General features: G+C 39.1%; 1 protein-coding gene across 3 annotated transcripts in view; it reads right to left on the bottom strand.

Annotated features, from left to right (window-relative positions):
* LOC124721297 (glucoside xylosyltransferase 1) overlaps positions 1 to 14,336 on the bottom strand; it is a 150,554-nt gene that overhangs the window by 42,895 nt on the left and 93,323 nt on the right. For all 3 annotated transcript variants that reach the window (XM_047246206.1, XM_047246204.1, XM_047246205.1), the window contains exon 5: positions 8,889 to 9,038. In XM_047246206.1, the coding sequence (XP_047102162.1) occupies positions 8,889 to 9,038 (150 nt within the window). The remainder of the gene's footprint in view (positions 1 to 8,888; positions 9,039 to 14,336) is intronic.

A 14,336-nucleotide genomic window follows, 5' to 3' on the forward strand; every position in this document is an offset into this window, starting at 1 on the left:
TTCATTAGTCTGGGTATTTTGACATTGACCTCTCAATATACATATTCTTTGATGTCGTTTCTTGTTTACAACATCAGCTTATTCCCAAGGCTTAGCAGCTTTCACTCAGTTAATAATCGGCAGAAATCCAATCTGTTTTTGGATCGCACTTCCGTAACTTTTGTGCAGAAAGGTTTGCAGTATACTGCTGCAGCCATTTTCAATAAGCTACCACAAAAATTGAAAAACCTTAGCAGTAATCCATGTGCTTTCAAATCGAAACCGAAGAGTTTGCTCATGGGTCAGTCCTTCTATTCTGTTGAAGAGTTCCTTGAAAAATTAAGCTGATTCTTATGTTACATTGCTGATTGTGCTTACTTAAATTTATGGCTTGACTTTTTTGGGTTCATTAAACGTTTTATTTTGTTTGTTATTACTTTCATGTTGTAATTTCATGTATTGACACATTCCATGACCTCTGAGATTTGCTCCTCAATTTGGTCCTACAGAACTGGATGTCTAAATAAATAAATAAATAAATAAATAAAAAATGAGGATACAACATGAGCCCCTGTACTGTTTTTTTACATGAACACAGTCTACTCCCCTGAACAGTACACTGGAGCGAGCTAGTCAATACACACCATTACAAACAATGATATCTGGTCTGGACAGCCACTAAGAGGCAAGTCCAGAATCCTACATACTAAATGCTTCTACCAATGAGCTTAGGTAGAAGGAAAGACAAAAAACAAAATCGTAAAACATGTGCCACCTTCAGCTCATTATCACCTAAAATCAAGGGCAGGTCTGTTGGTGAACCAGGTAAACCAGCTTGAACTGTCTTGTCACTATATGAAATACAGTCAAAATGTGGCGAACTGTAATCAGCACACCACATGCATCATAAACAGGCAGTTCTTCATGTCTCTCAAGAAAGCCATGGGTCAGGGAGCTTTGTCCTATTCAAAGTCATATTAAAGTGATGTATTCGTACTCATGGTCTAGGGGGTAGCTTCTTTGATTCATAATCAAAAGTCTTTGGTCCTGGGTTTGAATCCCGCTCATGATTAAATTCTGATTAATAATCAGCATTGGCAGCATAAGAAGTAACTCTCATTCTGCCAATGGCCTTGTCAAAGAGGGCGCAGGAGCGGACAGAGATTCAGGGTACCCACTTGTCCTAGGGTTGGAAACTGCCCCTGAAGGTAGAAGAATCAGCTATGATCAACGGCATGAGGATGCAAAATTCAATGGAAACCACTGCATTAAAGACACGTAATGTGTATCCACAGGACATGTGGCCTGCAATTGAGAAAGTGTCATGATGATCTCTCCATTGGCAAAAGATTCTGGAACAGTCCCCCATTTGGATCTTCAGGGGGGGGGGGGGGGGGGGGGGGGGTGGAATGTCAGAAGCTTGAATGTGGTAGGGAAACTAGAAAATCTGAAAAGGGAAATGCAAAGGCTCAATCTAGGTACAGTAGGTATCAGTGAAGCGAAATGGAAAGATAACAAGGATTTCTGGTCAGATGAGTATAGAGTAACATCAACAGCAGCAGAAATTGGTATAATGGGAATAGGATTCGTTATGAATAGGAAGATGGGGCAGAGAGTGTGTTTCTATGAACAGTTCAGTGACAGGGTTGTTCTTGTAATTTCTTACACTTTCCCGGCGATTTGATGACATCTCGTGGAAATCGGGTTTTCTGCCGGATATCAGCGTCTTCCAAACGATATTTCGACATCATTACTTGACATCTTCATCAGGTGTGACCTGCGGCTTGTCTCAGGTCACAGCTGATGAAGACGTCAAGTAATGACGTCGAAATATCTTGTTTGGAAGACACTGATATCCAGCAGAAAACCCGATTTCCACAGGGTTGTTCTTATCAGAATCAACAGCAAACCAACACCGACAGCGACAGTTCAGGTATACATGCTGACATCGCAAGCTGAAGATTATGAGATAGAGAAAGTGTATGAGGATATTGAAAGCATAATACAGTATGTAAAGGGGGATGAAAATCTAATAGTCATGGGGGACTGGAAAGCAATCGTAGGGGAAGGAGTAGAAGAAAAGGTTACAGGAGAATATGGGCTTGGGACAAGGAATGAGAGAGGAGAAAGACTGAGTTCTGCAACAAATTTCAGCCAGTAATAGCAAATACCGTGTTCAAGAGTCACAAAAGGAGGAGGTATACTTGGAAAAGGCCGGGTGATATGGGAAGATTTCAGTTAGATTACATCATGGTCAGACAGAGATTCTGAAATTGGTTACTGGATTGTAAGGTGTACCCAGGAGCAGATATTAGTAGTCATGAAGAGTAGGTTGAAGTTTAAGACATTAGTCAGAAAGAATCAATACGCAAAGAAGTGGGATACAGAAGTACTAAGGAATGACGAGATAGAGTTGAAGTTCTCTAAGGCTATAGATACAGCAATAAGGAATAGCTCAATAGGCAGCGGAATGGACTTCTCTAAAAAGGGCCATCACAGAAGTTGAGAAGGAAAATTTAGGTACATAGAAGGTAACAGTGAAGAAACCATGGGTAACAGAAGCAATACTTCAATTGATCGATGATAGAAGGAAGTATATAAATGTTCCGGGAAACTCAGGAATACAGAAATACATGTCACTGAGGTATGAAATAAATAGGAAGTGCAGGGAAGCTAAGATGAAATGGCTGCAGGAAAAATGTGAAGACATCAAAAAAGAAATGATTGTTGGAAGGACAGACTCAGCATGCAGGAAAGTCAAAACAACCTTCAGTGACATTAAAAGCAAGGATCATAACATTAAGAGTGCAAAGGGAATTCCACTGTTAAATGGTGAGGAGAGAGAGCGGATAGGTGGAAAGATTACATTGAAAGCCTCTATGAGGGGGAAGATTTGTCTGATGTGATAGAGGAAGAAACAGGAGTCAATTTAGAAGAGATAGTGGATCCAGTATGAGAATAAGAATTTAAAAGAGCTTTGGAGGACTTAAGATCAAATCTGGCAGAAGAAATAGGTAACATTCCATCAGAATTTCTAAAATCATTGGGGGAAGTGGCAATAACACAACTATTGATGTTGGTGTGTAGAATGTGTGACTCTGGTGACACACCATCTGACTTTCGGAAAAACATCATCTGCACAATTCTGAAGACGGCAAGAGCTGACAAGTGCAAGAATTATCGCACAATCAGCTTAACAGCTGATGCATCCAAGTTGCTTACAAGAATAATATACAGAAGAATGGAAAAGAGAATTGAGGATGCGCTAGATGACGATCAGCTTGGCTTTAGGAAAGGTAAAGGCAGGAGAGAGGCAATTCTGACATTGCAGTTAATAATGGAAGGAAGACTAAAGAAAAATCAAGACACGTTCATAGGATTTGTCGACCTGGAATAAGCATTCGACAGTGTAAAATGGTGCAAGATGTTTGAAATTCTGAAAAAAAGCAGGGTAAGCTATAGGGAGAGACAGGCCATATACAATACGTACAACAGCCAAGAGGAAATAATAAGAGTGGACAACCAAGTATGAAGTGCTCATATTAAAAAGGGTGTAAGACAAGGATGTAGCCTTTCACCCCTACTGTTCAATCTGTTCATCGAGGAAGCAGTGATTGAAATAAAAGAAAGGTTCAGGAGTGGAATTAAAATTCAAGGTGAAAGGATATCAATGATACGATTCACTGATGACATTTCTATCCTGAGTGAAAGTGAAGAAGAATTACATTATTTGTTGAACAGAATGAACAGTCTAATGAGTACAGAGTATGGACTGAGAGTAAACCGAACAAATACGAAAGTAATGAGAAGTAGTAGATATGAGAACAGCGAGAAACTTAACATCAGGATTGATGCTCATGAAGTAGATGAAGTTAAAGAATTCTGCTACCTAGGCAGTAAAATAACCAACGATGGACAGAGCAAGGAGGACATCAAAAGCAGACTGGCAATGGCAAGAAGGGCATTCCCGGCCAAGAGAAGTCTACTAATATCAAATATAGCCTGCCCGGTAAGCCATGCGGTCTAACGCACTGCTTTCTGGGTGGGAAGGCGTGCCGCCGGTCCCCCGGCACAAATCCGCCACGCGGGTTAGTGATGAGGTCCGGTGTGCTGGCCAGTCTGTGGATGGTTTTTAAGGCGGTTTTGCATATGGCTCGGCAAATGCAGGCTGGTTCCCCTTATTCCACCTCAGTCACACTATGTTGGCGATTGCGGCGCAAATACTTTCTCCACATACGTGTACACCGTAATTGCTCTACCATGCAAACATTGGGGTTACACTCGTCTGGTGTAAGACGTTTCCGGGGGAAAGAGGGGGGGGAGGGATGTTCCACTGGGGGCCGAACCACACAATAACCCTGAGTTCGGTGTGGGGCGGCAGTGGGGTGAGTGAACTGCTGTAGCCTGTTGTGTACCACTGCGGGCTATGGCGGGGATGAAGTCTCTCTGGCATCTCTAGGTCCCCAGTTCCATACAATACAATATCAAATATCGGCCTTAGTCTGAGGAAGAATTTTCTGAGAATGTATGTCTGGAGTACAGCATTGTATGGTAGTGAAACATGGACTGTGGGAAAACTGGAACAGAACAGAATCGAAGCATTTGAGATGTGGTGCTACAGACGAATGTTGAAAATTAGGTGGACTGATAAGGTAAGGAATGAGGAGGTTCTTGCAGAATCGGAGAAGAAAGGAATATGTGAAACACATTGATAAAGAGAAGCAACAGTATGACAGGATATCTTTTAAGACATGAGGGAATGACTTCCATGGTAAACTGTAAACTGTAGAGGAAGACAAAGACTGGAATACATCCAGCAAATAATTGAGGATGTAGGTTGCAAGTGCTAATCTGAGATGAAGAGGTTAGCACAGGAGAGGAAGTTGCGGTGGGCCACATCAAACCAGCCAGAAGACTGATGGAGAAATAAATAAATTAAACAGACTGCATCACTTGTAACTGGCTGAAAAGAGGTGCGCCATGGCCACACAGTCTCTTACCGATCACAACTTATTTTCTGGCATGATCAGCAACTCTTTCTCCCAAAGATGCAAGACAGGCCATCACAGCAACGACAATGCAGGGCACAGAGTCAGCTATGTTGTGAAGGGTACATGCCTCCTTGGTCGTGGTGTCGGCCATCTCATTCCCACAGATATCCGTGTGTCCTGTAACCCAGCAGAATGATACCTCCTTCCTCTGTCTTTTCAAAGTGCAGAATGGCATCATGGATGTTCCGGACAGTTCTATCTGCTGGATACATAGGCCGGATTGTCTGCAGCACACTAAGTGAGTCAGAGCATATGATGAATTTGGCTCCACATTCACACTTCATCTGATCCACAGCATTAAAAACCACATAGAATTCAGTGTCAAAGATAGTAGATGCACTAGGCAGATGGAACCTAAAGACAGAGGCAAGAAAAATGACAGAACAACCAACAACATCCCCCTCCTTGGACCCATCAGTGCATATCATGGTAGAGTCCTAGTACAAATTTAAAATGGTAATAAATTTATTCATAATAACGTAGTCTGGAGTGAACAATTTGTTGCACTCTGTCAAACCTAAAATTAATCTAGGTTTCAATAACAACCAGGGTGGAGGTTTGCACCAACCCTCCCTCTGTATGTTTGGCGGACACACTCCCAGACCCAATAAAAGCTGCTTTGCCCATATACTGACTGGTTTCATCCCTTGTGGATGGTTGTAACAGAGTCATTCTAAAGATTCACAGATATTAATAGCTGCAGGGAAAGCCAACAAAGTCAGAAATGACTGGAGCTTGAGCGTCTGTTTAACCACAAGGAAGTGCTGCTGAGCAGCTAATGGCAGCTCCTCTGCCTCTGCACAAAAGCTCGGTATAGGGCTCATCCTATAGTCTCCTGTGGGCAATCTGATGCCCTTGTGGTGTACAGAGTCCAGCATCTTTAAATACGTTGGTCATGCCCAGCCATAGACCGTACAACCATAATCATGATGTGATTGCACGAAATCCTTAAAGAACTGCAGCAAACAGGATCTATCTGCACCCCAGTTCTTACCATTCAAGCACTTCATGATATCCAGAGCTTTAAGGGTTCTTGTTATGAACTCATTGAGATGTGGCAGCCAAGTAAGTTTGCTATCAAATAAGATACCTAAAAACCACACAGTCTACTTAAAATGTATAGCAGTATCCCACAGCCTTAGTTCTGGAGGTGTAAAAAGAGAACAATTACATTTAAAATCAACACAAACCATTTTCTCTAGGAAGAAATTAAAACCTGTCTGAGCAGACTATTCTTCCAGTCACGTAAGTATCAACTGTAACTGATGAGAGGAAGATATGAAACTAGAAGTGGAACAGAAATTGGAAAAATCATATCAACTTGAAGCTGCCTTATGGTAAGTTTATTTTTTTAAAAGTGGCTTACCTAAAGAAACTCACTCACTATCCTCCGCTTTCCTCACATGAAGAAACCATTTACATTATGAGACAGGCATTTCCAGAATTACGAGGTGTATTTTTAAGGTGAAATGTTTCCTAAACAGCCAAAATATAGTACTCTGCAAGTTTTCATAAGGGCTGACATAAACAGCACTTTAAACACATTTAGTTCCCATAAATCTCAGATTTTTCCAATTCAGGTATTCTGTTTCCCGCAATGATAACAGCAGTCTGTTAGTGTATGGTGGGTGGTAAAGTGATTCAGGTCGATTGGTAAACATAGTTTTATGGTTGATTAAATGTTTTCTGTACACTTTCTTTTAGTCAGCTGGCATTTATGACACCATTATAACCAACATTGCTGAAGTGTGGTTAAACTACTTACAGACAGCCTTATATACAAAACAGAGTTAAGTATTTAACACATACTGCAACACCTACGGGTTAAATGCAGTTGCTTTCTCCAGCTCAATACTTACTTTTTTTCTGGACATACAACTTCTGGCAATAATTCTCTATGTGTACACTACAAATTCAGTAATGAAATTAACAGTGTGACAACAGAACTGAAGTCAAGTTAGATTTCCATAATTTCTTGGCGGGAAATATGAGTTTCCCTGATCTGTACTGATCTAGTCCATTTCATGTTTTTTCTTCCTTTTTCTTTGATTTATCATTCTGACAAGCCTTAAAAAACTTTTTTTTTTTGTGAAGAAGGAGAATACCTACTTTTAAAGCCAACTGTTACCCTTCACTTAAAAATCGGGCTACTTCAGCCAGTGTACACAATTTTACACATTTAAGAACTTTGTCGTAATCTCTTACCGTCCACGCAGACTTTCTTTTGAAAGTGTCAGCAACCCACCAACTTCAACGAATTTTTAACCGCTACTGTGAAACAAAAGCTGGCTGACAGAGGCCAAGATGAAAATGCATGAAGATAACTAGTATCCTTGCCTCAGTGTGTGCACCAAAGTTGTTGGACCACTTGCTCTTGGCAAATATGAGTGGCAGTCAAAGTTTTAATTACCACCTCAAAAATTTTTTACTTGCAAGTACATATCTGCAGTCCTGATATAAACTGAAATCTCTGTGCCACAGTACAACAGCATGTCACAAGAGCAACCAAAACAAAATGATACAGCCCATTGAGAAAACGAAGCAACACACAACAATTCATTTTCTCATGCTGAGGGGGTCGAAGTGTACAGCAACAATGCATCAACATGACACTATGAGTGTTATAGGCCCTTCAAGTGTAGTCAAGTAAATCTGAATGATGATGAATGGAGTGGCACACTATTTCCCTGCAAAGAACCAGGACTCTTAATAGAAGTGGGTGCCCTGGTACTCCAAGACTGCCATACCACAATTGAGGTGACAGTGAAAAAAGTCAAGATCAGTTGTGGCTCAATTTTTAACATATCACACAACATTTTGAACAAAATAGGGGTCACCCCCAACTGGGTTCCACCAGTGCTCACACAGGTTCAAGAAAGTCCTCCAAATTGAGGCAGCAGCAGAAATGTTGCAGCTGTGTCAGACCAATCCCTATTACCTTTTTAGCTCAGTGCTGGATGACTCCTAGACAAAGGAGAAGTCGAAATCTGGATTGACCAGTGCCAAGAAAGACCATGGCCCAATCATTATCAGACAAGTAAGATGACGAGGGTGCATTTTTTTTTGTGTTTTTTGCGGGGGAGGGGTAGCTGTCATGAAAAAGCATTACAGGAGAGCTGTCTACAGGGATGGTTTTTGCTCCATGAAGACATGCCTACTGATTCTGTACAGTACACAGACTAAGATACTGTTTCTTTGGGCAATTGAATTTTGCCTCACCTGTGAGTGAGTTTTTTCACTTTCCTCAGATGAATAAAACATTATGAGGCAGTCATTTCTAGAATTATGAGGTAATTTTCTATGTAAACTGTTTTATGAACAGCCAAAATGCAGTCTTCCACAACTGTCGTCTCCACTAAATAATCTGTTGATGGGAAAAATCTGTTACATTGAGTGCTGATATGTAGAGGACTATCACCACTACCACAATGTTTCCCAGCTACAATCTGATTTCTTAAGGTAATAATTGAAAATTTATGATCCATAGGTTGCACCAGTACTGTCTATCAGATGTAATTTAATCTAGAACAAAACCACTGAGCAACTTACTATTGTCTTGAACCTATCTTTTAATCAAAGTTTTCTTTTAACTAAAGAAAACAAAGTACCATGAGTATTATTTCTGCAACACCAGATTCTTAAATCTTCCATGTTGCTATAGGCTTTATGAGTATTAGATCACGAGACAATAGTACACTTAAACATGTTTAGTAATATCTGTGAACAAATTTAAAATACGAAAGCTAAATACCTCCAACAAGTTTTCTCTCTCTCTCTCTCTCTCTCTCTCTCTCTCTCTCTCTCTCTCTCTCTCTTTCCAAAATATAATATATCATATCCAAAGCATGTTGTGCATACCTGGGTGAAAGTGGAATATTATGTTTATAATGTCTTGATCTCCCCATGTTATCTTCAGTTTGTATTCTTTATATATTGGTACAACATAGTCTGTCCACCGGAAAGTGCGCATCCTGGTAAGATTCATTAACATAACACCAGAGTTGACTCCTATGCAGACAAAAAATACACGGGTAATAAATTTTCAGCCTTCTAAGCAATCACTGAGCAGCAATCAATAATACTGTAGCAAACGGGATAGTGAAAATATACTGCAACTGAGAAGGAGCTTGTTAACAATAATTACAAACAAAATATTTTAAAAAATTTTCAGGCTGACAGGAGACCCGCATGGAATCTATGTACAGCTAAGAACTGAAATATTTAGTGCTGGCTTGTAAGATAAGTCTTTGACGCTAGTCCTTAACAAAGAAAATGACAATAGTCAGAAATACCAATGGCAGCATACCAAGCTGACACTAAGGTATGACAACAATAGTGATATGTTCAGTACTCCCAAGTTTTGTAGTTACTTGTGATTAAATTTATTGATATATACTCTTGCAGTGCATAGTATCAACGAAGTTTCTGTTATCATTACAACAGTGATCATATGACAAAACAATGCCATAACATGTGAATACAAATCAGTATTGCTGATTAAATGTGTAAATTTCACAGTTTTTTTAGTGTTATCAACACAACCTCCCTGAAACTAAAAGATGATTAACTTCATGACAATGAAGTACTGAAGAATGAAGTACTTATTATGTTGTATCAGTTTCACATATGATAAATGTTCTTCAGTAAATGTACTTTTTGTGACAGAAGTGCTTCCAATAAAATGAAGCAAGATGAGAAAGTATTACGACACTGCAATCTGAAATGTTTGTGCACTTTAATGACTACAAAGCGATACATGTCAATCTTTTCATACAGTTCAAGTCTCTTTATATGACCCTCCCTTACTTGTTAGTTTTTTCTTCACACCATTCAAGAAAGTCAATGCATTGCATAGTAATATTCCATGAAACATATTTTATTGTTGCTGTAGCGTAATATTAATTTTTCAGACTGGTAAATAATGGGAAAAAAATTATTAGATCTTTTCACATATTCTACAGATTTTTGTAGTTCAGCACTGATGCAATGTACGTCAACTACCACACAACCAAGAAATTAAATTACGGGACTTTACGGTTTAGATGACCCACATCTAAAACAGTAGACTTCAAGTCAGAATGACTGCAGTATCATTTTCCACCTTTGGTCACTAATTTTCAATGTCGATACTTTTGGGAACTGATTATGGTTTCTTTGTCAATAACAGGATTCTCCCAGTGTTTCACTTTTTGTAATTTTGTCACATGAAATTTCTTATAAAATATTAGTAGGTCAACAGACTAGTAAAATGAAATAAACATATTTGCAGTGTTTTATTATTAAATGTAGTTCACTGAGAAAGATTTAAATCAACTTTGCACCCAGTATAAATTCCTTACAAAGTTGGCACTCTTCGGATAATTTTCACTGTAAATTTAATTGATATAACTTCTTGAAAAACAATGTCTGTTTAGCTATCCGTGTTTGTCTCAAGAGAATGACACAATGTGTGTGCTTCTGTATGCCACACAGTAAGCATTAGAGTACACAAACTCTAACACACAGCAGTTGTAATGACAGCCTAATTTTGAGATTACATCTTCTTAAGCAAGTAGCAAAGCAATGACTGTGTTGAACATTAATGAAAGGTTAACCGTATGATAGGCTACATTTCTATGCATTTTTCTGTCTTTCATGGGTTTATTTTCATCATTCTTTACTCAATTTGCACATTGATACTATTAAAAACATATTAAACTAAAATAGAAAGACTCATGGGTATCACTAGGTAACTTTTAAAAACTACCTACACTATCACAATGTCATTTATCGATTCTACAGTTCCAATTTCAGCAGTTCTCTTACTGATAGACATTAATTTCCCACTCAGCTGGATATAAAATTTATTTATTGAAAGTTGCATTTCTTATACTTTTGCAATAAATTTTTAATTATTGGTATCTGCTGCTTACTTTGTTTCATCATTTGTTATGTTATAAAGGTGTGTGTGTGTGTGTGTGTGTGTGTGTGTGTGTGTGTGTGTGTGTGTTTTTCTCCACATGCCATTTCGGGGAGCATGAAATCCCTCTCAGATCATTGCTCACATTGTCCTATTAGGTGGACCGCAATGTCGGATGTTGTGCTGAAAGCTGAACCTGGCTCACCAGTTTAGTAGGCTGCCAGTCTGGTGCCACACTGAAGTGTTAGGGCAAATTCTGTGCTGGACCAGAATTGTATTGGTAGACCCCTGGGTTACCTGTTACTTCTGGCTGACTTCAGTAACGGATGCTGGATTTCATTATCTTCAGCTACAGATTGGTGATCTTCTCGTGAGGCGGCAAGTGTAACACCAACACTAGGACACTCACACACAAGATGTTACTATATCATAACCAGAGAATAGAGTCTGAATGATATGAACACAATCCTACTGATTGAGTGCTCTTCAATAGTGGGGGTGGAGTATTCATGTCATCGAGGAGAGGCTCCACTCTACGATGTCATTCATAGTGACCTTATCGGTTTTGCTTTTCAAATTGTCAGTGGTCTTCAGTTCCACTATATTTGCTTAATTAATTTGTTACTGTATCTTTACTGCTTAGTCAAAACCCTGCAAAGCAACGCTGCAACCTAACTAGTGTCTCTTACATAATGTTACAAATGCAGTCCAGTCTGCACTCTTCTAATGATTTTTTGCTGGGTTTGCTCACAGTCTTGTTCAAGAGTGTTGAGGTTCCTGTCTTCCTGCCTGAGAAACAGTGTTGAAATGTTTAAGATTCCCAGCTGATGGCTGTTGATACTTCCATGTGACTGAGTAATGTCAGCTGTTCACATTTACAAAATTTTACTCTTCTGTTTCTTTAATAATTTGTAGTGTAACATTCCCCTCCACTTGAATAAAATTTAGGCTGAATTTTACCTCTTTCTATCTGCTTGGTTAACTATCTTACATACTGACTACTCTGAACTGTTTGTTCCTTTAGAACATCTTACTCAAGGAAAATATTATTTTTCTAGCTTGCTGTTTTTACCTTTTACTCTAAACACTCTTACTTACTAGGATGAATCCATTCCACAGTAATGTCATGGATGGTTGTTCCCTTTCCACGATTTATGCCCTTTATGAGACAAAAGTAGACTGCATTAATAAAAACTAATATCACCATAACACTTGGAGATCTTTTGGTAGTCTATACTGCTTACGATGCAGTGGTGCACGACTACCCGATGGAATACAGCGATGTGCTACAAACGTGGCTGGTAAAGGACACCCTATTAAACATAATGCTTGTTGTGGAACATTGACATCTAGCTTAACCCAAATTACTTTCTTGTACCTGCTGGTAGTTAGTCATACGAAACAACTTTTAATGTAAAGTGAAACAATATGGTGATAGACACCTTTTGAAGTCTCATACACCTGTGATGTATAAATGCAGATTGAAGTGACAAATTAAACTTTGTAGCAACAACAGGATTTGGACCCAGGTCTCAAGCTCAGTAGGCAAATGTGCTAACCACTAAGCCACCCTGGCACAGAGGTTGGCATATCTGCCCAGTGAGCAGGAGACGTGGGTTTGAATCCAGGACCTGGTATAAATTTTCATTTGTCACTTCAGTCTGCATATAAACTTTTAATGTACTTGCAAATAGTTTAGTTGGTACTGACTTAGCGATAGTGTACCTTGTGACACAGAAACATCTGCAAGTGTTGCACCCATCAAAAATGAATCCGCGTCGAGTTCAACAGTTCAGTCAAACGGTTGATTCTAGCATGGTGCCTAAGCAACGAGTCTACTTCAAATATTGCAGAAAGTCCCTGCCCCACAGTTGGAAACACTTCCATTTGCTCCTGAAACCATGTGGTTCCTAACTAAATTTAAGCTGTGTTGTCCTCACTGAATCTATCTTTTTTACCGCTATTGAGCACAATCTGTATCTCGGTATTTTCAGTCTCCACTTGTCCATAAGATCCAGGTTCACAACTGATGTTTGTGCCCCAGTATCTACTAAAAACTTATACTTCCTTTTGTTTATCCACATTATCAACAAGAATATGTCTCTGCAGATATTTCTACAGTACTGCGATTTACTGGGAATGTTTCCCAATGGAAGGAACATTCTCCATTGGTGTTTAACTGTTTCTTTTTCGCACTGCACTTTCCCTGTTTTCTAAATTCACAATCCCAAACCTTATGCCCAAACTGTTGGCAATTATAGAATTGTGGTTGGAAACCCTGCATCTTAATGCCCCTGCTGCCCACAACCATAACATTCTTTACCAGATCTGAATATCTTCCATTCAGTATGCATCATAGCTGCACTATCCACTTCTTGCAAATTTATAGCAATATAAGCCTAATTCCTCAGGGTCTCCCACTCACACTCATCATGAAAAATTTGGGTAGACCCCTCTGAGAAACATGTCCAGTGTTGTATTTTCTGCTTCTGAGCAAGACTCTGCATGCACCTGGCTTGTGCGGTAGCTCTTAAGTCTGTGAATCAATTTTGCATATTCTGTCAGAAAATAATGTCACTGTTTTATTCATCTTCTGTCTTAAAATATTTAGTTTCTCCCTAAAAACCTGTGTACTGTTCAGTTTTCTATACACCTGATGCAAACCCTCTGCTAAGTCACTGAATGTGCGCAACATATTAAGCACTTCATGATACAAGATATAGGTTTTTAGCCTCACCCATGATACGTAACTTGGCCATCCATGAGCAGGTTTCATCTGACCAGCTACTTAATGTGGCTAACACATCATCTTAAAACACAGTAATGTCCTCTGTTGTTTTCCTGGAGAGAAGGGGGTTATGAGATTTATGGCTGAAGGATCACCAGATGAAGGGGTGAACATTTACTACAGTTTTAACTTCGATCAAACCTGATTATAGTTGCTGTTCTGTCAAGAAAGCTTGTAATTGCTGACTTAGTTGTACATTAAGTGTGTTCTGTAGTTCATTAGCCTCTAACAATTTGGAAACTTATTCTATATGATCCCTTTTTAGTACTAACTGTCTGTGTATGTGACATTCTTGCGCAATTTACCTTTCTCTGTTTCATACGAATCAAACTAGTATTACTTCTGACACTAACTCAAGTGTCTCAAATGCAAAAACAAAATAATCACACCTAATTCCTACACCTAATCATTAACCAATGACAATCTGAACAATTTTCTACCATGTGACTGTATTTTCTACATGTAGTACATATTGCTGGAACAAATGTATCAAATGGCGCACTATGTCCTGTTAAGTTTTACAAAGTGCTGGAACAAAATACCCTTGCTAAATATTACCCTTTAACTGCAACAAATCTGCTAGTTCTCTCTGTCTATATAAGGTATCTTCAAGGTTTAA

This window comes from Schistocerca piceifrons, chromosome X (assembly GCF_021461385.2).
Source record: "Schistocerca piceifrons isolate TAMUIC-IGC-003096 chromosome X, iqSchPice1.1, whole genome shotgun sequence".
NCBI lineage: Eukaryota > Metazoa > Arthropoda > Insecta > Orthoptera > Acrididae > Schistocerca > Schistocerca piceifrons.